The sequence below is a fragment of the Coturnix japonica genome, chromosome 17, assembly GCF_054131305.1.
Source record: "Coturnix japonica strain WE chromosome 17, WE-NBRP24, whole genome shotgun sequence".
NCBI lineage: Eukaryota > Metazoa > Chordata > Aves > Galliformes > Phasianidae > Coturnix > Coturnix japonica.
Window position 1 is genome coordinate 15,841,662 of NC_140679.1, and position 27,209 is coordinate 15,868,870.

The window sequence follows — 27,209 nt, forward strand, 5'->3', positions numbered from 1 at the left end:
GCTCCGGGCAGAGCAGCACTAAGACATAAGGCCCATATCCCAGGTCCCGATCCCGCATCGCACCTCCCCGCACCGCCATGTCGGATGCGCAGTGCGCATGCGCAAAGCTCCTTGAGCCTGGCGCCACAGCGCCGCGCACGTGCTGCTCTCCCAATCGCGCGCCCGGCACTGCGCATGCGCACAAGGAGAATGCTGCCTTCTCACGCCGCGCATGCGCCCTGTGAGGCCGAGGGGCGGTGCGACGGCGCATGCGCAGAAGCGCGTGGGGTGGTCGCGCGGGAAGCGCTGTGTGGGGGCGCTGTGAGGGATGGGGCGGTACTTCCGGTCCCCCACTTCCGGTCCCGTCGCTGCGGCTGCTCGGGGTGGCAGCGCCGTTCGGGCCCGTCCCGCTCCGTGCCCGCATGCAGCGCCGCGATGAGTCCAACGCCCGCATGGGCCGCGGGCCGGGGGGACCCGGGGGATCCCGCCAAGGGGGGCCCAACCCGCGGCGGTCTCCACGGGGCGGGGGGGGCCGTGGGGCCCAGCAGCCGCAGCCGCTGCTGACCGGCGGAGGGGCGGCAGGCTCCTCTGGCTCGCAAGGCCCCGCCGCCGCCTCCCCCGCCCCGCTGCTGACAGGGGGAAACAACAAGATGGAGCCCGAGAACAAATACCTGCCCGAGCTGATGGCCGAGAAGGACAGCCTGGACCCGTCCTTCACTCACGCCATGCAGCTCCTCAGTGCAGGTACCGAGCGGAGCGGGGGGTGGGGATGGAACGGGGGCGGCAGCGCGGTACCGAGTGCTGGGAACGGCTCTGTATGGAGCGCTGGGCTGTGTCTGATATGAGCTATAGGGCACCGGGAGCCGAAGGTTCGTTGTACAGGGAGGTTGGCTGCTGTCATCCCTTGGGGGAGGGGTCCGAGCTGAGCGGCCAGATCGTGGGCTGCGATCTGTGCTTTTCCACTCGGTAACACGTCCAGAGCTCGTTCCGTGGTGCTGCTGATCCTCAATAGTGAATGGGAATGGCAGCCTTTGTTCTGTGCCCGGAGCTGCCTTCTCCTTCCCCATCGCCGCTGTCCAATCGCCTGCCCGCTCTCATTCCTCCCCATCTCCCTCCCCGTGCAGCTGCCGGGGTGGGCTCAGCTGCCTCTGATACCTGGCAATAAAATCGGAGCCTTCAGCATTTCATACAGACTATTCTGCAGACTGACCTTGTGGCTCGGGAGGGTTGTTTTTCCCAGATAAGCGGGACAGCTGGAGCCTAAAAGCAGAGCCTGAGCATTCCACGGGCTGTGGGGATGTGCACTGTACCCTGCTGGGGCTGAGTATAGGCACCATAACAAGGTTGAAGTACTAATTAGGAATGTAGTCAACAGCTGTTTTTAATAAGTACAGCAATTTTAGGAAGAGGCCGTCGTGTTGTGGTTATGCATCGACATTTCCATGTCTAAAACATGTGAAATCAGTGAGCTTTAACCCCTGGATGTGCAGCTTGGAGGTGCCATCCTTGCACCCAGCGCTGCAATAGAGCCATGTCAGCTTTCTGACCAGTCATAGGGGTTGGTGAGTTTTGTTCCTGTATTTCAGTGCCACCTGCAGAGCCCACAGCCGGCTTCAAACAGGAACAGCTTCAAATCTTGGCTGCCGCTTGGAGCTTAATATGCGTGTGGTGCTGAGCAGGTGGTGCCAGCACAGGGATAGCAGCACATTGAACCAGCTCCGTGCGCTGCCGTTTGTCATCCTGCTTCTAAATGATTCCTCAGGTCTTTATACTGCTGAATATTGCCATAATTGTCGCAGCGCTCGAGGCTTTTTTAGTTCCTCCTTTAATGTGGGAAATAATTCTTAAGAATTGCTGTCTCCTGTTCTGCAGATAGCTGAGGTACGTCGTCACGGGTAACTTGGCATCATTTGTGGGCACCTCGATCTAAATAAATCAGTTTTATAATCCGATTTGCCATCAGTTTAATGTTTTTCATTAATAAAAGCGTTTAGCCAGCTGATGCTCACAGCTCTGTGCTGATGCCTTCGGTGACATGAGACCTGAGGAGTGTGTTCATTCCCAAAGAAGGAGCAGCATTCTCAGCCCCCTTTGCCCAGCTTTGTTTGCAGAGCGGTCTAACAAGGATTTATGAGCTTCTCCATTAACTTGGAGTTTGCTAATAGTGAGCTGCAGCTCTGTGAGGTGTCACATTGGAAGAAGGCTGGGTGCTTTTTGCTTGCTTCAGGTATATTGAGAACTGGGGGTTTGGGGAGTGTAAAATGGTGTCTAAAAGTAGCCTTAAAGTAGCCTGAAAGTACCTTTGTAATTCTGGAGCTGTTCAGTGTTTCTAAAGAAAAATCAGCATTGTTTGGGATTGGGATGAAAGGCCACACAGTGACGTAACGCTGATCCTCAGACAATGTACTGTGTGATATGAAGCAGTGAAGGGGGTAGATGGTGGGATTGTGTTACACAGCACCCTGAACAGACGTTGCAAACGGGGATTTTTGCACCTTGGAATATGAGGTTCCTCACTGCCGTGATTCAGGATCTACACCAGCTTCCTTTTCCTTGCTTTCATTCATGCTCTGGCTGCTGTGGCTGCAGGGCTGGAGGTGCTGACATCCCATAGGCACAGTGCTTCCAGGCACTGGGGATAGTCAGGAGGCATCCGGTGCCGTGTCTGTCGGCTGGAGGTGTTTTCCAGGTTCTTGCATTAATCTGAGCTATTTCCATTTCATGGAGATCCTCTCCTTGGACAGAGCTGGCATTTCATCTCTGAGCTTCCTGTGCTTTGTGAGTGAGCTGCCTCTGCTCCGCTCACACCTTTACCTGGAGCATCTTGGAGGTCCTTCATGTTCCCAGGCAGGCGGGATGGTGAGGAGGGCAGAGCACAGGGTGCTGCAGGTCCACGTTTGGTGGTTTTGCTAGGGAAGAGCTCGGGCTGAGATCAGGAGTGGCACTGTGGCTGCTGAGCCTCCTTCCTGCAATGCAGCCGCGTTACCAACCCCCCTTTACCTGCCCCATAGGATTTCTTCTGAGACAAAGCAATCACTGCCCCCATGAAGTCCGGGAAGCCACTGCCACGCATGCTGCCAGCCTGCTGCCATTCCCCGTGGCAAGAAGGTAACCTTCTGCTGCACCTCTGACACGGCCTTTAAAAATCAGCACTGAAATGAGGCATGCTTAACCCCTGAGGTGTACGTACGCTTCTGCTGCATATCAGTAAGTGGTCCGACAAACTGCTTCCGCTCGTCGGTTCGTTCAGTGCTGCTTCCAGTCCATAGCTTAAGGGGCAATGCACACCCAGAGGGACACACCACGGGGAGTGTGGGGCTGCTCCTTCCTCACACCTGTTTAAAGCTTTGGGGGTTCCTTCTGTGCTGTGAAGGAGACCGTGAGGCCACCTGCACTGACCCACATTGAAAGCCGGAGCGCTCTGCGGGTTGCTTTTTGGGTCAGGGTTTTTTCTTCTCTCTGGTTTTGGGTTTCACTTGCAGAATCGGTGATGCTGGAGCTGAGGCTTTGAGCACAGCTTTAACTGTTTGCTGCTCCCCCAGCCTCATTCCCAGGCGTTGCTGCTGTTGCATCAGGTTTTGCTGTGTGTTGTGGGTGCGATTCTTTGCTTTTCAGAGGCTGAAGTCTGATCACGTTGTTCTGGCAAGGCAGCCTAAGGGCGCTTTCATTATTATGTGTGTAGAAAGTCCTTTTTGTTAATATGCAGAATACTCTTACAAACATTCTCACTGCTTTTGGAGAGCCAAAGTATTGCAGAGAGGATCCCACTGTACTGCAGGATTTAAAGCTGTGCTTACCCAGCGCTGAGCCCAGCAGTGTGCTCTGCTTGTTCCACATCCCGGTTCTCTGATGTGTTCTTACAGCTGCAATGAAAAGGCTGCGTGTGAAGCTGACCCAGGCATCTCCTCGCTCTGTTTTACAGACTTGACAGAGCTCCAGCTGCATTTCTATTCTGTCCTCAGGAGATCATTTCTTTGCAGAGCAAAAATCAACCCATCTTCCTCAAAGCTGATTGTATCCGTCTGTATTGTTTTTTTACTGAGGAGCCATGGTGACACACTTAGGAGTGATCCAAGGAGAAATTAGGCTTTTTTTATGATTGTGCAATGTAATAACTCAATTATGTGCTTAGATCTCTGAATATGTGTGTATGAAGCCCCCATCCTTGGGGCTGCTGGAAGGTGCCAGGTGCCTCCATTCAGGCTGTACAGCCATAACCCGCTGTGCCTGACTGGGTTTGGGGTCTGAGACCGTCACTGGGTGGACAGTGTGCCCAACATCTGATGGTACCCAGCCTTTGAAAGCTGGAAACATGAACGTTTAATGCAAAGCATGGGCAGAAATTGCAGGACAGGTGAGATAGCGCGGCTGCCCTCTGCAGATGCTGGTAACTGAGCAGGCTGCCCTGCAGCTCTGATCCAATTGTGTGTGATCTTGTGAAAGTGGCTCCCTCCCCGCTGAGATGTGGGGAATCGTATTTGAAGCACTTTTGGAATCAGAATTGATATTTATAGCTCCTGGGTTTGCTGGTGAAATGATGTGCTTCAGCTTTAAGGAAGGGTCCTCACTCAGCATCCATTTGGAGGGGGGGCTCTTACTTTGACAGTCAGCATTTGTGGTTATGTTGGTTGAATCAAGCTGGGGCATCTCGATGGCTCATGTGCCCAGGGCTCCCTGCTTCAAGCTGTGAATTGCTGGTGATGAAGGTGCATTCCTGGAGGGAGGACTGTCAGCTCCAGAATCCAGTCTGAACTCCGGGCTGTCACTGACTGAGACTTCTGGTTATTAAGAATGCTGTCAAATAACTGGGATTCACAGTGTTGGCTGATGCCGCTCTGTGACAGATTCAAAATGGTGCATCAGCTTTAAAAAATTACCAAAGATTTGCCTGTTTTGCTGATCAATGCTGCACTGAAGCAGAGGAACTCAGTCCATGTGGTTGGGCTGGGTGCTGTGTGGGTCAGGGCTCTGCCGTGGGAGCTGCACTCACATGGGGGCAAGAGCATGGGGATGGACAGCAGGAGGCACAGCACAAGGGATGCACACAGCTGCTTAACTTTCCTCCCTTGAGCGATGAGGTTATCGTAGGGCATTCCCTGCTGCTCTGGTATCATTCATTGTCCTGCATTTGGCCTTCTGGAATCCTTAGGTGTGAAGGGAAGGAGAGGTGAGCTGGGCCAGCACATAGGCTGTCCTGTCTGTCCAGATCCCATTCATACAAATGAATCTGATCAATGTTCCTGTGTTAACAGAGGATGAGGGTGGTACGTCCTGGTACAATTCCAACGCTAAAATGATGCTTGTTTGAGGAATATAAGCAGCCCTATTTTTATCTTGTTTAGAAATTGAAAAAATTCAGAAGGGTGAAACAACAAAGAAGGATGAGGAAGAGAACTACCTGGATTTATTTTCTCACAAGAATATGAAACTGAAAGAACGAGTTCTGATACCTGTCAAACAGTACCCCAAGGTGAGGGCCAGAAAACAGCTTATGGAATCTCTGTGATTTGCTTGTTTTCTATGGATTTTATGGCTGAATGTTAGAGATAGTGGCTGTCAGTGTGGCAGCAGGAGTTATGCCAGTGTGCCGCTATCACTGTGGAATTTTTCCTGTGCAAGCTTGCAGGATCTTATTTCTAATATATTCCATGTCTTACGTTTCCAGAATGTCTAGGGATAAACTAAATGGTGATGCACAGTTGTGATGTTTCTTTACAAGAATAGACTCTCATGCAGAGCTCTGTGTTTTACAGTTAAGGCCACGTTTAACTCTTAAGACTGCCTGTAAATCTGCTAGAATAGAAGTTAGAATTAAGCTCGTTTTCCGTGAGTTCATTTAGTTTGATTTTCTGGGGGAGCATTTTAATTTGGAATTTAAATTTTCCTTTGTGTTTTTGGCCTAATTATTTTCGGTGTGACTGAATTTGTAATCCAGGTTAACATTGAGAGAAGCTCTCGTTGAGGTTATTGAGTTTTGGAGCTAAATATTTCTTCTTTGTTTACAGTTCAACTTTGTTGGAAAGATTTTGGGACCTCAAGGTAACACCATCAAGAGGCTTCAGGAAGAAACTGGTGCTAAGATCTCTGTGCTCGGGAAGGGTTCGATGCGAGATAAGGCAAAGGTAATGTCCACCCTTTGAAACCATAGTATACATTAATGCCTTTCATTCTGATGTGAAAAGCAGATGTTCCCAAAGCGTTTTATAAACCAGAATTGAAAAGCGAAGGCGGTAGGAATTCACCTTTGTGAAATTGGTCTGTGCTTGTTGGGAGCATTCTCAATTGAGAGAGCAGTGTGATGGATGCTTTCTCCATAAGCAATACTTGCAGAAACCCGTCATCTTTTGATGTACTGTACCTCGGGTGTACAGATAGCTTATATGGAAGGTGATAAACAAGGTCTTTAAAGTAAGAACCAATTCTACCTACTTGTTGAAATGTCATTTGCTGAAGTAATAAGTTTCCCCTTCAGAAAAAACCCACCATTTCCCATTTCCAGCAGTCCCCTCTGAGGTCTGTAAATTCTCATGGTTTACCAGCAGTGCATTGCTGGTGATCTTCAGTGAATCACAAAGAGCCAGGAGGCTTTCAGGGCAGGAAAAAAAATGGATTATTTTTTTATTTGCTTGCTCCTAAAATTGAGCTAACAATCAGTCAGTGGGGCTGTAACTTCCTCCTGCTTTTACTTCAGCAGCCTGAGAAGTTTTTGCACTCCAGTTTATTTATAGCTTCTTAAAACCAGCTGAATAACACAGATATCCAAGAGCAGAATTAGAGCATGAGTGAGATATCAGACTTCGCTTCCACTGTGAAGAACACCTCAGGCAGTAGGGGGTGTAGAACAGAACATCGCTTCTGTGTGCTTAGTGGGAAAAGTTTCTGGCATCATTGCATTTACTCTGACATCGCAGTCACCTGGAAAGGCAGCTGTGAAAAGCTGGAGGAGGCCTGCAGGGTGTGCTTGTGGCTTTTTGTTAAACTGTATAGTCATGTGCATAGGGTGTTAACGTGATCGATATGAGCAGACACAGCTAAAATGCTTTTTCAGCCTGCTAAGGCTTAGGAAACAGGAAAAGAAAAGCAGTTTTTCTACATCTTGTTTAATTTAGGATTCTGTGATATGCTTTTTTTCAGGAGGAAGAGCTGCGTAAAGGGGGAGACCCTAAATATGCTCATCTAAATATGGATTTGCATGTCTTCATTGAAGTCTTTGGGCCCCCTTGTGAAGCATATGCTCTGATGGCTCATGCCATGGAAGAAGTCAAGAAGTTCCTTGTCCCAGTATGTATACTGCTGCTCTTTGCTTATTTAAGGAGATAGATGTGCAGTATCAATCTCAAAGTGGAACACTACCAGGGCAGTAGCACAACAAACCTGAAATAGGTAGTTCTTTCCAGTATTAACTATGGACATGGGATGGAAAGCTTGTCCAGCTCCATATGTCAGTGTTAGCAGGTGAATAATTGTCTGTGTTTGGCACGGAAGAGATTTCCATAGGGTTGGTCAGAACAGAAGCTCTGTACACAGAAGTGTTTGCTGTGACCTGATAGTGAGGAGTATGGCTGCCCAGGAGCCTGGGAGCAATGTACCAAGTGTTGTAGGTATTTTCTGAGACACAGCTGTTAAATCAATATTTCCATAGCTTTAAGTTGGTAAGATGTGAAGGGACCTCTTCGTGCTCAGACATGTATACAACTGATGTTTCTTGTCTTTTGGGGGATTTCTTCTGTTGGTGAAGTTTCTGAGACCTTCACGTTCAACTTGATGTTAGTCTTACATTATGTAATACAACAAAGCTAGAATTGCAGAGCCTGGAGGAACCTCACATGCATTATTGAAATGGAGGTATTGCTCACCAAATTGGGAAGAAAACAAGATGGGGATGAAGCACACAGAGCTCCCAGCTTCTGGCTAGTCCAGCCTGTGATTCAGAGCTCTAGCAGGCAGAGAGCTGAGTGCACACCAGCTGAGATGGGAGAGCTCAGATGTTCTGTCTGAAACAAAAAGGGTGGGTGGAATCCAAGAGCTGTAGGTAATGGGGAAGCGTGGCAAAGCTTATGGTGGCTGGGTGGTTTCCATATGTCTGACACAGAGAGATGACTGTGTGAAGAGCCTTTGAAGGAAAGAGGTCATCTTCAAGGAGACCCTTGGATGTACAGAACTCTGCCTTGCTAAGGCAAGTGTGTAGCCTTGCTATTTAAAGAGTCTTATCTATCAGTGCCTTCAAACAATGTGTTAAACTTGTGAAAATTGTCAGAGCAGTCACTATGGAAGCCAGCAGTGCTGTGAAGACGCAGCTGGCAGGAGACTCCTTGCCTTGTGGAGTTGCTATGGCAGCATGAAGATCCCCTCTGTGTGCTCAGGGAGGGGTGGGCTGCAAGGACCTCTGATGGCTCACCAGGGACTCGGCTAATTCCTGAAGCTGGATCCCCTGGGGTGATAAAAACACACAGAGCAGAAGCTTTCTGTGTTCATGAGACTGCGAGAAGACAGCCTGCGTTTGCAAATTGCTATTTACTCTTCGTCAGGCTGCATCCTCTCCTGTTCCTTTAGCGTGTCAGGGACACTGCAGTATGCTGTTATGTTATGTGGGCTCATTGCCACCTGTCTGCCTTTAAATGGGAGTGTAGGGTGCTTGAGGGGAGATATATCTTGCCTGACTTAACCTCTGAACTCTCCAACATTTGCAAATAAATCCTGCCAGTGTCCCTGGGGTGCTGAGTATCGGGTGCCTCCAGAGCTCCCACAAGCAGGTCCTCTTCCCAGGGACCATCTGCAGCACACACACAGTACTGTGCTCTTCTCAGCTGTTTTGGAGTAAGCTGGCATTTGTGTGCTGCTGCCTGCTGAGAAGATCCCAGGGAAACCAACCAGCAGGTTTTCATTTAGGACCGTTGGGTCATGTTTATTCCAGCACGGTGGCTTATGGTACCCTGAAGCAGAGACTGTAGTTAGCTGCTCTTTGGAGCTGACTCTCTCCCCTCTTTAGGATATGATGGATGATATCTGTCAGGAGCAATTCTTGGAGCTCTCCTACCTGAACGGTGTACCAGAGCCAACTCGTGGCCGAGGAGGCCCTGTGCGGGGAAGGGGAGCAGCTCCACCACCACCTCCACCTGTTCCAAGGTACCTTTCCCAAAAGCATGGACCTGGAAATGCTGCATCTTGCTCAGAGTGGTGCTGCGAGATCAGGTTAAGCTGCTTATTCTTGTACATCAGCTGTTGACTTTGACCTTGGCTTTTGGCCAATGCTTTCTAGCCTTGTTTTGCAGGCTTGCTCTAGCAAGCTGCCATCAAATATTCTGCATGTTTGGAGTTACAGTAGTTATGATCTAGCTCAGTGGATGTCTTCCTTATTACTTTTGCTGTCTGAAATCATCAGCATCGTAAAGTAACCATTAAAAGAGGAAAGAATAGCTAGAAGATTGTTTTTTAAAGAGAAAGTCGGCCTTAGAATGCCGTGCAGATGGTTTGTGTTTGTGTTTGCTTCTGCAGCCTCCAGCAGAATACATATTTTCAGTTTAAACTGACCTTCCTGTGAAAGTCACAGGGTGGTGTTGTTCTGTCACTGCTGTCGAGGCGCTGAGATGAATTGGTGGTAACACTCCGTTGCTGTAGTCACTTCACTACGTATTTCACAGGGGTGGCCTGTACTTCTGTCTGACCGTCCATCCCAGAAGTGTCCCTGCTCCCCTCAGCGCTGGTTGTACAGTGCTGGAGGGGTGGCAGTCGTTGCTGGTCAGTGACAGAGGGCAGCTGGAAAGGAGCTCTGAGAAACCCCTCAGCCAATGCTCTGTGTTGGGTTTATTCCTGCACAGCGTGTAATGCACTGGTGTTCCCATCCCAGAAGAGTGTTTTTTGTTGTTTTTTTTTAATTGATGCAATACAGTATTAACAATTCATTCTTGACAAGTAATCCATAGCTTAACGAATGGTAACCAGATTTATTTATCAAGCACTTGTGTTCTAGGGTTGCTGTAAGCAGCTGTACAGCAATAGCAGCTCACAGTTGTTCTCCTCTCCTTCCAGGGGGCGTGGTGTCGGTCCTCCCCCTCCGCCGCCTCCTCCCCGGGGGGCCATGGTGCGAGGAGCCCCGGTGCGTGGTGCCATTGCCCGGGGAGCAGCTGTAGCCCGTGGGGTGCCTCCCCCCCCAGCAGTCCGGGGTGCTCCTGCACCCAGAGCACGTGCAGCCGGCATCCAGCGGATACCACTTCCTCCTCCTCCCGCGCCAGAAACCTACGAGGAATACGTAAGGATCCTGTCTACCCTTGGGTGTTATTCCACATGGCTGGTCTTGTGTTTAGTTATTGAACCTTCTGGACCTAAAGGCCACAACCAAGAGTACTGCACTGAAGCAGGGAGCAGTACTGCGAATGCTGGTGTGGTGCTGGGCGACTGCCTGCTTCAAAAGGAGCTGCTAGTGTCAGAAATAGCAGACTGGTTTTTGTCTGTCTCTAAATCTGTGCATGTGATATCACAGTTACAGACTTCCCAGTGCATGGATTTGTACTGTAGACAGGCTGTAGCCTTGGACATGTAAGTCACTTTCTAATCCATTAATTGTAAAGATCAGCGTGGTTCATTCCTTGCCAGCCACAGCACACAAGCAGCTTTTAGCTGCCCACCCATGTTTTCTGCTTAATCCCTTCCCCGTGGCAGGCAGGGATTCATGAGCTGCTCCAAAAACTCCTGTAACCTGAATTCACTTTTGCTGCTCCCTTTGGTCAGTCGTTAACCTTCCATCTTTCCGTTAACACCATTTGTATCATCCATTTCAGGGTTATGATGATGCATATGCAGACCAGAGCTATGAGGGCTACGAAGGCTACTACAGCCAGGGCCAAGGGTAAGTCTCCCACCTGTTACTGGGAAAGTGATGCGTGATCTTTTCTCTTTTAAGAGCATAGAAGCGCTTATTTCTGAGTGTGAGCTGTAAGGAAATGCCCTTTTCTGCTGTAATCCTGGAGTCCCTGGGAAATATCCTTTGGGAATGTCCCCGTGTTGCTGACAGATCTATTGAAGCAGCGAATGCACACCATGGCCATGGAGAGCAAAGATGCCCCGTCCTGCTCAGGTGTTTGTGCAGGTTGTGTCAGATCAGGAATACAATCTCAGCACTGTGTGTAACCAGCATAATTACTCTTCCAGGGACACAGAATACTATGATTATGGACACGGGGAGGCACAGGAAACCTATGAAGCTTATGGTATGTCTGGGAATCCTGTTCTTTTTGTAGGGGCTGTACATAGCTGGGAGTTGCCTGCGCGTAGCAGCTGTATGTGGTTGGGAATTGCTTGTAGTCAGTCAGCTGTTGTCCAGTGCTGCTCCACACTCTGAGCAGAAACTTCTGACACTGAGAAGACCTTAAATAGTTTTCATGGTAGAATATTTTTACTCTACAGATTACGCAGATCAGAGCAGCTGAAGGCATGATGTGGTTTTGAGCTTCTTATCTAGCTCGGTTGTCTCAAAGGTGATGAAAAATTCCATTTTTAACTATGGAAATATCTTTCCATTTCCTGGTAGCTTTAGAGTACTTTAAGAGCTATGGATTTCCACCCACAGCACTACTTTTGCTGCAGTCTGGTTTCATGAATTATGTTTTGTTGAGCTGCATGAATGCATGGCTCCATCTGCTTCCTTATCCTCAAAACCCTTCCAGCTGACACTGCCTGCACTACACATTTGCTTTAAAAATGGTTTTAAATGTCATATTAAGGCCTCTCCCTTGACTAGGTGGAAAAATGTTGTTCGATATGACTTGCAGGTAGTCTGTGAAGTCTGGCTAATGTGCATTACCTAAGGCCATCAACTTAGGCTAGACCGAGGAGTGTGGGAGGCCAATTTGAGCACAGCTATGTAAATCACAGGCTGTTGAAAGCCATAGGCCTTCTGTTTGAGGTGTTGGCAATAAAGGATTAGGTGACTGCGTTGTTTTTTAAGCTAGTTCAAGTATCTGAGCTTACGAGTGGCATCTGCATACGGCAATAAGAAAGACTCATTTTCCTTCCTCTGTAAGCAGTGAAAGGCTCACAGTGAGCTGCTCAGTGGTGTGGAAATACACTGTGTTGAAGGCAGTGCCTGCAGCAAAGCATCCGTCAGACGCCTGAGGGTGTGAGCGAACTGAGCTGGCAGCCGTGATGACCAGCATGGAGAGGATTCTGGTATTCTCAGAAACAGGGAATCCCTGTGCCCTGCTGTTGTTGGGAGCTGTGAGCAGAGCCAGACCTGCCTCTGGGTGTGCCCTGGGCGTGAGCTGTGAGAAGGGCAAATTCAGGTGCTTATCGGGGCTGCTTTTCCAGTCTGAGGTGGGTGTGAATAGGCAGCTGCTGTCAGCAGTGCTGGGTATCTCCGTTCAGAATGGCTCTGGGACGGCTTGGGTTGCTGCCTGTGTCAGTCACGCAGCACAAAGAGGCTTTTGTGCCTCCTGCTTGGTAGGAGAGCAGTGTTGTCTGGGGTATGAAGGCCAAAACGCTCGTTGTACGCTTGGCATGAAGTTGCCACAGTTAATCTGTTTATCCACAGTAATTTCCTTTGGTCTCTGCTTTCATGAAAACAAAATCAGAAGAATAAATTGTCAAACCAGGCAGGAGACTTGTGAAAATCAGAGCGTGTTCCATGGCAGCAGGAATAGCAGCCGGCTGGCCTTGGGGTTTGGGAGGCTGCTTTGGTGAAGCGGGGACTACAGCGGGCACAGCAGTATGGATAATGCAGGCACCAAACTGAAAGTTGAGCTTAGTTGTTTGGGGCTCGGGGCAGCTTGGGGACAGTGGGGTGCAAACTCTGTTTCAGTGGTAGAAGTTCATGGCTGTCCTGCCTTGTGTATTGTCCCAGCAGTGCTGGTGCAGTGCTGGCATAAGAATGCAGGTCTGCAGCCAAGCAGATGCTGCACTCCCAATGGCTGCAAACGGCCCCTGGTTTAGGTGTGTTTTGGCACAAGAACAGCCTGGTCTGGTGCTCCTGCAGGAGGAACACGACCTGCAGCCATGTGGGGCATGGAGGTCTGTGCTGACGGCCGAGAGGTTGTGACTGCAGGGCCTGCATGGGGCTGGCTGCCAAGGCTGCCTTGAGAGCTGGCTGCGGCTCTGCTGAAATTAATTACTCATAAAAGACACTGGGTTTGTCCAAGCCGAGGCTGAGTGGGGAATCCTGGCCTAGCAGCTCTTCCCTAAACGTTCTGCAAAAGAGATCTTTGTAGAACTGGGGAGGGACGAGGGGTGCATCGCATCAGCCCCATGCAGATCCCTGTTGGGACCAGCCACGCCGGGCCCTGAGCTCGCTGCCAGCGTTGATTTATCGCTCTCTTTTCTGCAGGCCAAGATGACTGGAATGGTACCAGGCCCTCCCTGAAGGCCCCGCCAGCCCGGCCGGTGAAGGGCGCCTACAGAGAGCACCCATACGGACGTTACTAAAAACAAAATGAGGGAAAAATAGCAGTTATGAGCAAACAGTTGTTACTGATTCTTGTATCTCCCAGGATTCCTGTTGCTTTGCCCACACCAGACAAGTAATTGTCTAACTGTTTTTCTTCGTGGCCCTTTTTCTCCCACTCCATCCTCACCCTGCATTCTGGCTTCTGTACGTAGTATTTTAAAATGAGTTAAATAGACATAGAGCACCGGTTTTAATTTTATTTTTTATTTTTTTTTTGAGTGTGTAGATTGCTTTTCTTTCCTTGTTGTTTAGATAAATAAAACTGTACCTTTTTTTTCCATAAACAAAACAAAACAAACAAACAAACCAGTTTAAAATGTTAGTTTCAAAAGTGACATGGCGTGCTTAGCAGATATGAAACGAAGGTTTTGTTAACCTTTCAGTTCGGTTTTAAGGAACCCATAAAAGCTGTAGTTGCAGAATCCCAAAGTAGGCTACATTTCAAAATTCAGGGCTGTTTTTAAGCACTAAAACGATAACGTAACGGTAGTGGTTGCCACCGTTTAGGAGTAACCTCAGACCTCAAACTTTCCTTAAAAGCAGATGGCTGGTGAATCTTCAGTTTAAATTTTAATACAAAGGATCCTCAAGCAAATTAAATAGTTTTCTTTTTTAAAAGAAAAACCAAAAGATAATTGACCTAAAAGGAAAAAAAAAAAAAACAAAAACAAACCAAAAAAAAAATCAAGAAATTAGGTTTGTAAAATTGACTTTCCTGAAGTGGGTTTTGAAATCTAGCCCCAACCACGCGGTGTTGAGAGATGCTTGGGAAGTGGATCCCACTGTGACGGTCCTGGGTGGAGAACTTACGAGAGGGAAACCAATTAAAGCGCGGCTCTGATTGCCCAGTGTTTGATATTAGAAAACACAGCATGAAGTGAATAGGTCTGAATTCTCTAAAACTGCAGTCTTCTCCTTTCTCCAGCTCTGGGGGCGTGTAATGCAGCGCGAGCTTTAAACTGCCAAAGCGCTCAGTGTTCGCAGTCCCACTGACTGGAACAAGTGCATCTCAACACCAGCTCTGCGTAAAAAGGGACGCTGCAGCTGAAAAAATGAGGACGATTTTCCCTTTGTACATAGGTTAAAGTCCTAATGGGATTCGTACACGGTCCTCCCACTCTGTTCTCGAAGATTAAATGCTACATGTGTAAGTCTGCCTAAATAGGTAGCTAAAACTTGTCAACATGTCTGCCGCAGTTTGTCAATAAAGTTTAGTCCTTTTTTAATCAAAGTAAATGTGATGAATTGTCATTTTTTTGGTTGAGCAGTAAAATAGCTGTTCTTTTTTTTGTGTTTTTTTTTACCAATCATTTTAAATTAATGCTAAAGCTAATTGTCTTTTTAAAACGTGGAGACTTTCTAAACGTGGTGTTTTTTGGTTTTATATTATTTTTTTTTGCAATTCTTACCCAAAGTTTATCAAGTTCAGCTTAATTTAAAGGGGAAAAAAAAGTAAAAGAAAAAAAAAGGGAAAAAAAAAAAAAGTTAAAACCTGTTTTTCACCCCCTGGAAGTTGTTTGAAGGCAGTTTGGTCCTGGGCTGTGGCCACAAACCGGCTTCTGTGTGCTGGAAAGTGATTTTGGTGCTCTGCTCAATTACTGATTTGGATTGCAGGTGGCCTCAGAGTAAGGCAGGCTGCAGGCTGGGTCTGAAATGGCCCCTGTAAAAGTAATGTGACGAAGCTAATGCTAAGAAATCTGAGGAGGAGGGAGCTCGCTTTCTGTGCATGTAAATCCCCCCGTCCCCTTGGCTGGGATGATGCCTTTCCTACCCGGAGGCAGCCTTTACTCAGAAAGCCACTTAGAAACATATCCCTGTTGGAGAAGGGTGCTGCAGTCACTCCTTGTATCCTTCCCAAGGGTATGTGTGTATTTATGTGTATACATACAACTAAACATCTAAATCTTCTCAGAGAGACGTGACAAACTGTTTGTGTTTCCCAATGCAAAACGATCTGGCATCGTAGGGGGAAGAGAATAAAACTGCTCGGGGGTGAAAAATAGAGCATCAGGAAACAAACTGCTGGTAGCAGTGCATGACTGAGGGGAGTGCTTTAAAACAAACAGTTGTATTTGTAGATTGTTATTAAAGTGTAAATAACTGCATTTTCAACACTGGTTTGGAGTCAGCTTTCAGGGCATAATGTCTTGCTTGATGAAAAGATCACCCTATGCCCCCCTTTTAAAGGAAAGTTATCGCAGGAGAATCAGGATGTGTAAAGCTAACATGCATCGCAAAGCCCAAAAGGTAACCTAAATGTCTGATTTTAATAGCACATTTCTCTTTTACATAAACCGTGACGGCAACTCGCATAAACTTTATTGAGACGATTCGCCAAGTGTTAATTTTCATGTAAAAGGTTTGCACCAAAAAAATAGAAAAAAAAAAAAAAAGAAAAAAAAAAATGTTTAAAATAAACATTAAAAAACCAACCAACCAACCACATGGTAACGTATAATTAGCGCTAACTTGAATAACGTGCCCTTTGGAAATGCACTGTAATGTAATGTGGGCAAAAAGGAATCGGCGAGCTTAAATACCAAGAGATGTAAAATGAATGTAGATAGTGCTGCCAAAGCATCTGCTCAGCTGTTCAGAACGTTCCGCGGTGGCCCTTTGTAGACCCCACTATTGACACCGGCTGCGAAATGGTCCGAGCTCAGCTTAAGTTGCATGTTTTCCTTCCTGTGTAATTGCATGCAGGAGTCTGTGCTGCTGTTTGTGCTCGTGTTGAGGAGACTGATGGATGCCTTCAATTTGCAGGAGCGCAGAGCGGCTGGCGATGGACCCAGGGGTGAAGGCGAGGAGGGGCAGCGCAGTGGGTGAGTCTGTCTGCTTCTTTGTGCCACTTACTGCAAGCTTTGAACACGTTCTGTGTGGGCAGAGGGGGCAGCACCATCTGAGCTGTTACATTGGAGCCGTTCTTTACGTACCCACAAATAAATGGGTGCTGGGAAGGGCAGCTCCAGCAGTGATGCTGTGGTCAGGGTTAGAGCTGGTTGCTGGCTGAGATGCTGGCTTTCATGTGAGCACTCATAGCTGCAAGGTAGCGCTGAAGTTGTTGCTACCTGGTGCTCTAGAAACAGGGCAGCCCAAGGAAATATAGAAATGCAGAATGATGGAATGGCTGGGTTGGAAGGTGCCTTACAGCCCATGCAGTCCCAACCTCTGCCATGGGCTGGCTGCCCCCCAGCTCAGGCTGCCCACGGCTGCTCTGTGGCCTCGAGCACCTCCATGGATGGATGCCCACAGCTCTGGGCAGCACTGCTGGGGTCTCACTGCCCTTTAGGGAGAGATTTTCATCCTGGTCTCTCCGCTCAGCAGTGCTGGTGATGGGGTTCCCTCTGGTGGCCGCTGTGGCTGCAGCAATTCGTTCTGTAAGTGCCTTCATAAATGCAGCACGTGCTCGCAGGCCATGCAGGGCTGTGCTTGGGGTGCTGAGCTGTGCTTGGGGTGCTGAGCTCCGGCATCACGCTGCACTGACCCGTTCATGCAGCAAGGACGTGTCTCCCCTGCGGCCCCAAAGGCAGCAGCCCCAAGTGTGTCCTCTGGGGACAGCTCTGTTGGCTTCTCTCATATCTTGAGATCGCTGTAAGCCTGAGCTCCAGAAATCAGAGAACAAAGAAATCAGCCTTTGTGCTGCTGGAGAAGTGTAACGGCTTCAAAAGAGCGCTGTGCAAAGCGCTGGGAGCAGGATGTAGAAGGGCGTAAGACTTATTTTATATGGAAATGCAGAGCTACCCAACGAGCTTCTCTTGAGAGCGTTAGGAACAAGAAAATGGTTATGTGTGGAAATAGTGAGTGAGATTACCCGCAATTCTCTGCCTTTAACTTGAAAATTGGAGCTGTAATTCTGTTAGGGAAAGGCATCGCTTCTGGAATCCAGGGGACTGTTTGTGTGATGCATCTCCATTACAACGCGACTGAAACGTCAGCTTAGATGGGGCTGTTCCAATCTTGGCCATTTCTTTCTTAATAGGCCCAACTTTTATATCGAGTGGGAAAGCTTTGATAGAGATCATCTATTACAATGCAGTTTTTTAGCTGTAGGAGTGGATCTTGTGGCACTGCCTTTGGGGTTGCACAGCTTGCTCGTTCATCACATTTATTGCTTGTTTATGTGAAGATGTTGAATGTTACGGGGCAGTGTAACTCTTACTATATTGCAAATAACTGCATATGCTAAAAATATTCCAAAAGCACAGCCTGTATCAAGGAGCTTCCTTCCTTCCTTGCCCCACATCGCTGCTCTGAGGAGCCCATGTGGGCAGGGGGCAGCTGGCACAGACCCCTGGGGGGGGGCAGCAGCTGTGGGTGTGTGCTGGGAGCTGAGCTGAGCAGGAGGTGCCGTTACAGAGCCCAGCCACGAGGGCTGTGAGTGCAGATGGTGCTTGTGGGGAGTGCGGCACAGCTTGGGGAAATGCTGCCGTCACTGGGAAACCTTCAGCACGTCGGGTGAGATGTTGGACACGAGCCCTGCTGGTAAGATTGGAGGGGGAAGGATGTCTGCAGCCATTCAGGCCGGTGGGGATCTGCCATCTCCAATGTAGATGTTATTCCTCTTCTCAGGAAGCTCAGATCCCAGGAGCGCAGAGCAGAACCCTTTGCTGTCGTTGCTCAGCGGAGCCATATGTTCCAATAGAGATGTTTGTTTCCACGCTCACTTTGCTCCTTTGGCTGCATTGCATTCAGATGCTGAAGGAACGAGCTCCAGGAGCCCTTTACTGCGAGTTGGAAGAAGCCAAGTGCCAGCTCTGCTCCTCCAGCTGCCTCCAAACTGCAGAGGGGCAGCATCAGAGCACAGCCTGCACATGGAGCTGGATATGGAACCAAGCAAAGCTGTGCCTGCACTGTGCCACCACGAGCTGCTCCTGTGCAACACTTCTCTACTGCTGCTGCTGCAGGACGGGGTTCTGCCGCGTTTAGGATGCTGCTGGGATCCTAAAGCAATGAGGAACAGAAGATGCTCCTGTGCAGGGCTGTGAGCTTAGGAGAGGGCAGCAGGACTGTGAGCTGCTCCATGGGAAGCACAGGAGGCAGATGGAGGATGTTAATATTGGGGTGGATGTTGTTAGGGGCTGTACAGCAGAGCAGCCCCTGGGACTGTAACTGCTGGCGATGTTAATAAAGACCGAACACGGACCTTTTGGCCGCCAAACACCTGAGTCGGTGCCGTTTCTCTCCGCACCGCGGGGCTGCTCATCGTTACCGGGGGTTCGTGTTTCGGGTTGTTGGGGTGGGCTCACACTGGGGCCGGATACGGCAGCGGTTCCCGTTTCAATGAATGGCGGTGGGGGGGCGTGGCCGGAGGGGGCGTGTTCCGCGGTACCGAGGAGGATTGTCCGCTAACGGCCGCCGTACAACGCCGGCCCCGCCCGCCATATTGGGCCCTGCGCGGGCTGAGCGGCCGCCGGAGATGGGTGAGGGCGGGCGGCGGGACGGGGCGGGGCGGAACCGAACGGAACCGAATGGGATGGAACGGGACGGAGCGAGGAGGAGCCCGGGCCTGGGCCTGGGCCTTGTGGGCCGCTTCGCTGCCCCCTCAGCCCCACAGCTCTGCGGCCTATGGGCACTGCGGGCTGTGCTATGGGCTGTGCTATGGGCTGTGCTATGGGCTGTGAGGCCTATGGGCAGCGCTATGGGCACTGCGGCCTATGGTCAGTGCTGTGTGTTCTATGGGATGCGGTCGGGTCGGGCTGTGGGCCCAGCAGCCCCTCAGCGCTGTTTGTGTCTGTCCCTGTCCCCATAGAGCGCACAGGGGATGAGCTGGGCTGACCCACGGTGACAAGGGCCGGGCGGAGCCGTTTCCCCGCTGCCAAACTCACTCCTGAGCTTTTCTCTTTGCAGTTCCGAGGGCTGCAGGCGCAGCGGTGCAGTGAGGAGCCCAGCAGCCGCCCGTTGTTATGGCAGGGGGAAGGCGGGGCCCCAACCGCACGTCGTACTGCAGGAACCCGCTGTGTGAGCCCGGCGCTGCGGGCGGCTCCGGACACTCCAGCAGCTCGTCTGTCACCGGGGTGCGATCCAGAACCAGGTACGGCCCGGAATGAGGGAGTGTGAGCCCTGCTGGGCATCCTGTGGTCTCCCCTGGGTTCCAGTGTGCCCGAGTGCTGTGTCAGATCACAAAAAGCACATAGAGACCAGCTGGGGGAAAGGGAGAGTGCAGGCAATGCTGCATCCATGCCTGTCTGTGGAGACCTGGCTGTTGTGCCTCCTGTGCCAGGTGAGGTGTTCCTAGGGCAGAGATCAGCTCTGTCTACAGGCTGCATTGCAGGGGGTTCCAGGTTCTAGCACAACTGGTTTGTTGCCTTTCTGCTTCTGAGGTAGAAAGAGAAGCTTCGTGCAAACAGAAATACATAAGCAGGAGGGACCTTACGAACTGCTGAGCAAATTTAGACCCGTTTTAACACACTCTCTGCTCATGACCTTAGGCAAGGAATGCGTATGGATACAGTTATTCAAACAAGTTATTGCGAGGCCACCAAAAGTGGAGCAATCCAGCCTGCACCTCCAGTGCTGTGAGAGCATGCACAGCCATCCTTATCACTAAGTAGGTAATGAAGTACAAAGCCACACCTCAGGTAATTAGTCTGTGCAGCCTTGTGCTCTGGATACCTGAGAGCTGCTCTGTGTCAAATATTGCAAACCAGTGGAGATGTATCAGTGTATCTTAGTTCCCTTTGATTGGGAGGGTTGGTGTCTGGAGTTGTGTGCGTGCTCCCACAGGAATATACGGCTCTGACTCAACTTGTTTTTCCTCCTCGATTAGTGGAACAGAAGCTGAAGAATGAGAAAGGGCTCCTGTTTAATTGCTCTGTATTTCATGTTCAAGCACTTAGAAAATGTAAATAGCAACTCAGGGTCTGCACGCTTGCAGTTAATTAAATGGCTACTGGTTGAACAGCACAGCACAGCCACAGCTTTTCAACCTCTCAATGAGGGATTCAATATGGAATGAGCTGCTGCTGTAGGCTGGCCTGGCTCCAAATCTTGCTTTCCCTGGGGAAATTCCTGCTCTCCCTGCACTGCAGCAGTTCTAGGAATCCTTGGGGTGCTGACACCTCTGGTTTGTAGCAGCTATTGACCCTGCCCACCTGCTCCTGCATCGTGCTGTGCATGCAGGCGGGCAGTGCTGTGTCTCATGGAGTGACCTCTGCCTTCTCTTTGCCTCGTAGGAGCGGTTCAGGTACGGGGCTTTCCAGCCCACCTCTGGCAACTCAGGCGGTCATTCCCCTGCGGCACTGTAAGATCCCCGAGCTGCCTGTGGAGAGGAGTGTGCTCTTTGAACTTCAGCTCTTCTTCTGCCATCTGGTCGCTCTGTTTGTCCACTACATCAACATCTACAAAACCGTGTGGTGGTACCCGCCGTCCCACCCGCCTTCACACACATCTTTGGTAAGTGCTGCGGGGCAGCTGCTGGCTGTGATGGCTGCAGGTTCTTTGGGGTTATGAGACATGATTTTTTCTGTCTCTGCTGTGTACAAACTGCACACAACTCCACAGCCCGGGAGGTTTTGCTCACCTGGCACTGCCCATCTGCTTGGTTTTCTCTTCCTGATCTTGGAAGAGAGTCGAAAGAGAGCAGAGTATCTCAGGAGCTTCCCTGTGTAATGTGGATTTCTGCTGCCCTATGGGAAGTGAAACCATTTTCTTCTTATCTCTGCAGAATTTTCACCTTATCGACTTCAACGTGCTGACGGTGACTACGATCGTCCTGGCGCGCCGCCTCATTGTCGCTATTGTGAAGGAGGTAAAGCCTGTGTACAGATCTCAGAGCTGTTCTTTCCTCCTGGGTGGAACGTGGAGCTCGGTGTCCCTTTGAATTTCAGGCTCTGATGAGCCAGAAACTTGGGCATGTTTTCTAATTGGAAGACCAGAAGTGAGCAGCTCAGATCGATGCTTGTGGCTCTCACTGCCCTTCCGCAGGCCTTTCTGAATTACTGCCTCAATGAGGCTGCCCAGCTTCTGCTTGATTCCTTGCAAAGAACCGGGTTTGAGTGCTGCCCATCTCTGTGCTCCTGGAGGAGGATTCAATGCCTTCCTTCTGCCCTGCTCTCTCTGCTCTCCTTCCAGGCTTCCCAGAGTGGCAAAGTCTCCCTGCCACGCTCCGTGTTCCTGGTGGTCACTCGCTTTGCTGTTCTCACCGGCACAGGCTGGAGTTTGTGTCGCTCAATAATTCACCTCTTCAGAACCTACTCCTTCCTTAATCTCCTGTTCCTGTGCTACCCGTAAGTATCTCCTCGGACATTTGTGTGTGAGTTCTAACAGTGCTGTGGGTGTCGTTCGGGTGATGTGAAGCTTGAGTGTAAATAAGCACATGGTGACACAACAACAGGACTTGTGAGAGCCCCTTTGGGGTGGGCTGCAGTCATTGTGCTGGTGGTGTCTATGTAGCACACTCAGGTTTTGCCTGCAGTGCTGGTAGGAAGTAACCAGCTCTCTGTGCTCCGCTGCTGCAGGTTTGGCATGTACATTCCCTTCCTCCAGCTGAACTGTGACTTTCGGAAGACAAACCTCTTCTCCCAGGTGGCCAATATTGGCCCCAGAGAGACCAGCGAGGTGAACTTCAGGGGCAGAGACTACTTGACAGTCCTGAAGGAAACCTGGAAGCAGCACACACGGCAGATGTACGGCATGGAGGCGATGCCCACTCACGCCTGCTGCCTCTCCCCAGATCTCATCCGAAATGAGGTGGAATACCTGAAGATGGACTTTAACTGGCGGATGAAAGAGGTGCTGGTCAGCTCCATGCTCAGTGCCTACTACGTGGCCTTTGTGCCTGTCTGGTTTGTGAAGGTGAGCTGGGGTGTCACCCCAACATGGGACCGGCTGGGGAGGACTGGGGGGTGCTGGGTTAGGGGGTATGTGTGGTTCTTGCTTGGCTGGGATGTGGGAAGGTTGGAGGGCTGTTTGTGTGCGCCTCAGGAACAACCTCGCCATGTTGGGTGATGGGAAGCACGGTGTGTGCAGGAGCTGCACAGCAGCCACACTATGTGGGCGCCTCTTTTAGAAGCAGAATTCACAGCAGTGTGAAAAGCCCTTCTTTTACCTGCCGTGTTTTGATGGCTGCGTTGGGTGAGCCTGTCCAAACATTGTCACACATCCTGGTCCCCCCACAGAACACTCAGTACTACGACAAGCGCTGGTCCTGCGAGCTCTTCCTCCTGGTTTCCATCAGCACGTCAGTGATTCTCATGCAGTACCTCTTACCTGCGCGCTACTGCGACCTGCTGCACAAAGCTGCAGCACACCTGGGCTGCTGGCAGAAGGTGGATCCAGCGCTCTGCTCCAACGTGCTGCAGCACCAGTAAGGAGCTCTGCTGGGACGAGGGCTGGAGCTTTGTTTGTTTCCCCTTCCTTGTCTGTGCAGGGAGCTGTGCATTCCAGCTGTGTCTCTTCTTTTTGCTTACCAAGTGGCCGCAGCACAAAGCTCGTGTGTCCCCCCAGCTGTAGTGGGAAGGCAGCACATCCCCCTCAGGCCGCGTCCTGCTCTTTCAGCAGACATAACAGCCCCCTGCTTGTCTTCTGCAGGTGGACAGAGGAGTGTATGTGGCCGCAGGGAGTGCTGGTGAAACACAGCAAGAACGTGTACAAGGCTGTGGGTCACTACAACGTGGCGGTGCCATCGGACGTCTCACACTTCCGCTTCCACGTAAGATCCCATTTCCTGCTGGGGGCTGAGCTGTGGCACCAGGCAGGACAACAACAGCCCCTGTGTCCTCAGCCCTGCTCCACTGCACTGGTGCTGCTCTGCCTTTGGAGCTGCTCTGCCCCATCCCAGCCTCCATCCAGGGCTGTGTGTGGGTTAGACCTGGCAGTGCAGCACTTAGAGCTGTGCCTAAATCAGAGCTGGGAGGTTCTGCCATCAATCTGTGCCTCATTGCAGCCTTCCCTCCAGTTCTTTTTCAGCAAACCTCTGAGGATCCTCAACATCCTGATCCTGCTGGAAGGAGCCGTCATCTTCTACCAGCTTTACTCGCTCATTTCCTCCGAGAAGTGGCACCAGACCATCTCGTTGGCTCTGATCCTCTTCAGCAATTACTACGCCTTCTTCAAGCTGCTGCGTGACCGGCTGGTGCTGGGCAAGGCCTATTCGTACTCTGCCAGCAGGGACTCAGAGCAGAAGTTAAACTGAAGCTGATGCTCGACTGATGGCAGAACAACCGAGGAGCCCTCAGAGCTTTGTATTTTTGTTACCACTGCTTTTTGGTGTTTTGTTTGGTTTGTTTTTTTTCTTTTCTTTGATAACTGATGTAATTAAAAGGAAAAACCATATTTTTTTACTCCCAGCAGCTGTCGGTGTGTTCGTTTCATGGCCGCCAAGGGGCGCCCGGAGAGCGCGGAGCTGCGGGGTGTGCGGGGCGGCGCCGGGAGCCGCTGGGGGGCGAAGGGAGGAGGAGGAGGATGAGGAGGGAGCGGGGACGGGAGGTTTCGGGGCTGATCCCGGTCCTGCTCTCCGTGCCCGCAGCCCGGCCCGCCCGCAGCCCCCTCCCCACGGCGCGGAAGCGGCCGCGCTCGGCCTTTCCCGAGGCTGAGGATTTCCTTCCTCCCATTGAGCTGGGTTAACCCCGGGGTTAACACGCAGCCGTGGGGCTCCGGCCGTGCAGGACGCGGCCCTCCCCCCATCTCGGCTCCTCCCGGACCCCCCTTCCCCCATCCCCCGGCCCGGCCGCGACCCCCGGAGCCGCCCTACGGGTGGGGGATGGTCCCGGCCGCTGCTCGGCCCGAGCGGAGCCGCCCCCTCGAAGCTGCGATTTGGGTCCCGACCACAACGCGACCCCCGACGGGCCGCCCCGACCGCCTCATCCCAGCGGCAGCGGCGGGGCTGGGCGCGATCCGAGCGTGGGCAGCGCTTCTCCTTTCCTTCTCCTTTCCTTCTCCTTTCCTTCTCCTTTCCTTCTCCTTTCCTTCTCCTTTCCTTCTCCTTTCCTTCTCCTTTCCTTCTCCTTTCCTTCTCCTTTCCTTCTCCTTTCCTTCTCCTTTCCTTCTCCTTTCCTTCTCCTTTCCTTCTCCTTTCCTTCTCCTTTCCTTCTCCTTTCCTTCTCCTTTCCTTCTCCTTTCCTTCTCCTTTCCTTCTCCTTTCCTCCGAATCACGGCACCGTGAGCTGCGGGGCTTCCCCGGCGTGTCCCCGGGGAGATCCCGGCTGGGAACCCCCCTGGGAGCAGCCGGAGCGGGGACTTTGTCCCCCGTGCCCCGCTGAGCCGCGGGTCGGGGCTCCATCTGCCGCCCCCTAATCCCGGGATTAGGGCCGGCTGCCCGGGGCGGGTTTGCTGCAGGTAACGAGGATCCCTCGGGGAGCGGCTGTGGACGTCCGGGCGTAATTAGGGCTGATCCCGCACCTGTGTCCGACGGGCTCCAGGACTGGGGAGCTTTGGGGAGTTGTCCTGGGGTGGACAACGGGACCCCGGCGCCTGTTTGGCCTCGAGGACAACAGCCGTTATGGGCTCACGGAGCTGCCCCTCGTGCAGACCGGGCTGTGCCACCGCAGCTGCCCTCACAGCCGACCTTGCCCAGGGCTCAACCGGCCAAAAACGGGGCAGGACGCGGCCCACGAGGGACCTGCCTTAATTGGCAGCCCTGGATTCGCGTGTGGGTCCCCGATAGCAATTACACACACGCAGACATACGCCCTCATTTTCACATCTGAACAAGTTCACACTGGGGAGCGAGGAGCGTTGGGAGGAGCTCGGGGATGGATGCTGCGCTCCCCGAGCCCCGCACCGGGACTGACGATGGGGAGCAGGGAGCTCCGGAGCGATGGGCGCAGCCGGGGGGCACCAACAGCCCGGCCCCGTGCGGTGGGATGGGGCTGAGCGCGGCTCGGGGCCGCCCTGGGAGCAGATGGTGCTTTGCAGCTCTGTGGGGCCAGATGGGCCGCAGAGAGAGCAGCGACGTGCTCCCCCCCCTCCTTCCAGCTCTGTTCCGCTGCCATTTTGACCAGCCACCTATAAATATTTAACAGCTCCATCCTCTGTGCTGCTGCTGAGCCCACGGAGGGTGGCAGCTCCTTCCCCGCAGATCCCACCTCGTGCCACATTCCCCATTGCTGCCTGTCCCCGACGTGCCGCTGTCCTCCCTCCTGTCTCGATCCCTGCCCGTGGGCACACAGCGCCTGTGCCACCAGCAGCCCCGTGATGTGTCCCCACGTCCCTCCACGGATGGTTGAGGGCTGAGTGGGCCGATAGATGGATGAAACAGGGGAGAGATGGATGGAGGGATGGATGGATGGATGGATGGATGGATGGATGGATGGATGGATGGATGGATGGATGGATGGATGGATGGATGGATGGATGGATGGATGATGGGCGGTCGGTCCCCACCAGGAGCCCGGCTCACCCCCCATTGGGAGCGCCCAGCTCAGCGGGGTGGAGCCGGGTCCCCACGTTCCATCATTCTCTTCTTCCTTCCAGATCAGCGCTTTGCAGATCGACCCGAGCGGTTCCCCCCCCCCCCCCGGCGTGTGGCCGATCAGCAGCAGCTCCTGATTGCAGCCACTTTGGGGACCCCCCGCTGACCCAGCTGTCAGTCACTGAGCAGGGAGGGGGAGCAGTGAGCGGGGTGGGGGCAGCAGCGCAGCCCCATCCATCCCCCGTTGTGCTGCTCAGTGCTGGGGTGGCACCGCCGCCCCACGGGGCCGTTCCCATCAACCGGTTGGGTGCATCGCTGTGATTCAGCCGCTGGGATGAGCGGGGTGGGGGGGTTGGCCGGGGGGGGCCGTGACACTGCAGAGCAGGATGGGACCTGCCCCGGGCCCCGCTTCCCGGGCAGCCAAAACCCCGAGCGAGGAGGGAAGCGCGGAATTTCCTTTTCCTTCCCCCCGTGGGTGTCAGCGCAGCACGGAGCCGCCCCCCCCCCCCCGGCTCAGCTCAGGGCGCTGCCTGAGCCCCGTCCCAGGGCTCGGCTCCGTGTCACACCGCGCTGACGCAGGTTTTGCTCACCGGGGCCGCCCATCGCAGCGCAGGTGACGCTGGCGGTGTCACTGCTGGTGTCATTTATGGTGTCACCTCCCATTGCAGCCTCAGCCCTGCCCGGGGGTCGCAGCGCTGCTCTCCCACAGCCCATGAGACGGCCACCCTTCCACCATAACAAAGCACAACCCCAGTGTGCGCCCATCCCCAGGTGACAGCACCGGGCTGGTTCCAGACGGGAATAAAGAGATCAGGGCTGAGCTCGTTGCTGCTGCCCTGATGGGGGCTGTGGGATGGACGGGGCTGCGGTGCTCCGAGGGGTTGGGGAGGGGGCGCTGCTGTTCGGGGCAGGACGCAGCTGTGCAGCTTCCACCCACCCCCAGGGCAGCGAGGGCTCCGCTGCTCCCAGCGCCGCAGCAATGCAGGCTCTAATGAGCTGGGATGGTTAATTAGTCAGTGTCAATTTATGTTAATTAGCTGAAGGAGTCGAGAGACCGATTCCTCTGCCACCTGGCTGGCACCGGAGCATCGGGCTGCTGTGAAACAAAGCCAGGAATCGGGCTGAGAAGGCTGCGGTGCTGCCCCGGGGCTCCGTGCGCCCATTGCTGGGCAGAGGCCGTGCTGGAAATGCAGACGCCCCTTCCTCACCCACACTCGTGCACTCACGGAGCCGAACAGAAGGTGCAGCCGTGTCCCCGTGCACACACAGCTGCAGGAAGCAGAGACACCGTAACGCTGTGAGCCCCGGGGGGGGTGGAATGACGTGGGAGGGGTGAGCAGGACGGGGGCACGGCGCGGGGCAGCCACGCTGGAGCGCAGCCATGAGGTTTCCTGCGGATGATTCACGCTCTTCCTCCACTTTGCTGCCCTACAACCGTGAGCTGCA

The 27,209-nt window shown here is 52.3% G+C and overlaps 2 protein-coding genes across 19 annotated transcripts; both read left to right on the top strand.

Annotated features, from left to right (window-relative positions):
- Positions 1–225: 225 nt before the first annotated feature.
- Positions 226–18,572, top strand: KHDRBS1 (KH RNA binding domain containing, signal transduction associated 1). Of its 17 annotated transcripts, none has more exons than XR_014935330.1 (12): positions 228–723; positions 5,322–5,449; positions 5,985–6,101; positions 7,114–7,260; positions 8,969–9,171; positions 10,009–10,228; positions 10,758–10,825; positions 11,128–11,186; positions 13,295–13,487; positions 16,178–16,236; positions 17,771–17,896; positions 17,984–18,572. XR_014935330.1 is itself a non-coding variant. In XM_032448920.2 (10 exons), exons 2-10 carry the CDS (start codon positions 3,024–3,026, stop codon positions 13,390–13,392), a joined length of 1,104 nt encoding a protein of 367 aa, XP_032304811.1. In that variant the 5' UTR covers positions 586–723; positions 2,991–3,023; the 3' UTR covers positions 13,393–14,645. The 17 variants fall into 17 exon arrangements, 8 of the variants coding, with proteins under 8 accessions (XP_085374654.1, XP_085374653.1, XP_015739045.2 ...); XR_014935332.1 differs by having other exon boundaries at positions 230–723; positions 8,969–9,105; XR_014935329.1 differs by lacking the exon at positions 17,771–17,896 and having other exon boundaries at positions 16,118–16,236.
- A 199-nt stretch (positions 18,573–18,771) lies between these two features.
- Positions 18,772–23,700, top strand: TMEM39B (transmembrane protein 39B). Of its 2 annotated transcripts, XM_015883741.3 has the most exons (9): positions 18,772–18,834; positions 19,262–19,445; positions 20,587–20,806; positions 21,078–21,161; positions 21,485–21,639; positions 21,871–22,207; positions 22,531–22,718; positions 22,943–23,063; positions 23,310–23,700. In XM_015883741.3, the coding sequence occupies exons 2-9, from the start codon at positions 19,318–19,320 to the stop codon at positions 23,544–23,546; spliced, it is 1,470 nt and encodes a 489-aa protein (XP_015739227.1). In that variant the 5' UTR covers positions 18,772–18,834; positions 19,262–19,317; the 3' UTR covers positions 23,547–23,700. The 2 variants fall into 2 exon arrangements, with proteins under 2 accessions (XP_015739227.1, XP_015739228.1); XM_015883742.3 differs by lacking the exon at positions 22,531–22,718.
- The last annotated feature ends 3,509 nt before the right edge of the window (positions 23,701–27,209 follow it).

Excerpts from the sequence above, each read along its gene's own strand:
- TMEM39B (XM_015883741.3), top strand. The coding sequence starts at position 19,318 with ATGGCAGGGGGAAGGCGGGGCCCCAACCGCACGTCGTACTGCAGGAAC. Across the intron at positions 22,208-22,530 it reads TGCCTGTCTGGTTTGTGAAG|AACACTCAGTACTACGACAA; the intron begins GTGAGCTGGGGT and ends GTCCCCCCACAG. Across the intron at positions 22,719-22,942 it reads TCCAACGTGCTGCAGCACCA|GTGGACAGAGGAGTGTATGT; the intron begins GTAAGGAGCTCT and ends TGTCTTCTGCAG.
- KHDRBS1 (XM_085518527.1), top strand. The coding sequence starts at position 249 with ATGCGCAGAAGCGCGTGGGGTGGTCGCGCGGGAAGCGCTGTGTGGGGG. Across the intron at positions 5,450-5,984 it reads CTGTCAAACAGTACCCCAAG|TTCAACTTTGTTGGAAAGAT; the intron begins GTGAGGGCCAGA and ends CTTTGTTTACAG. Across the intron at positions 10,826-11,127 it reads TACTACAGCCAGGGCCAAGG|GGACACAGAATACTATGATT; the intron begins GTAAGTCTCCCA and ends TTACTCTTCCAG.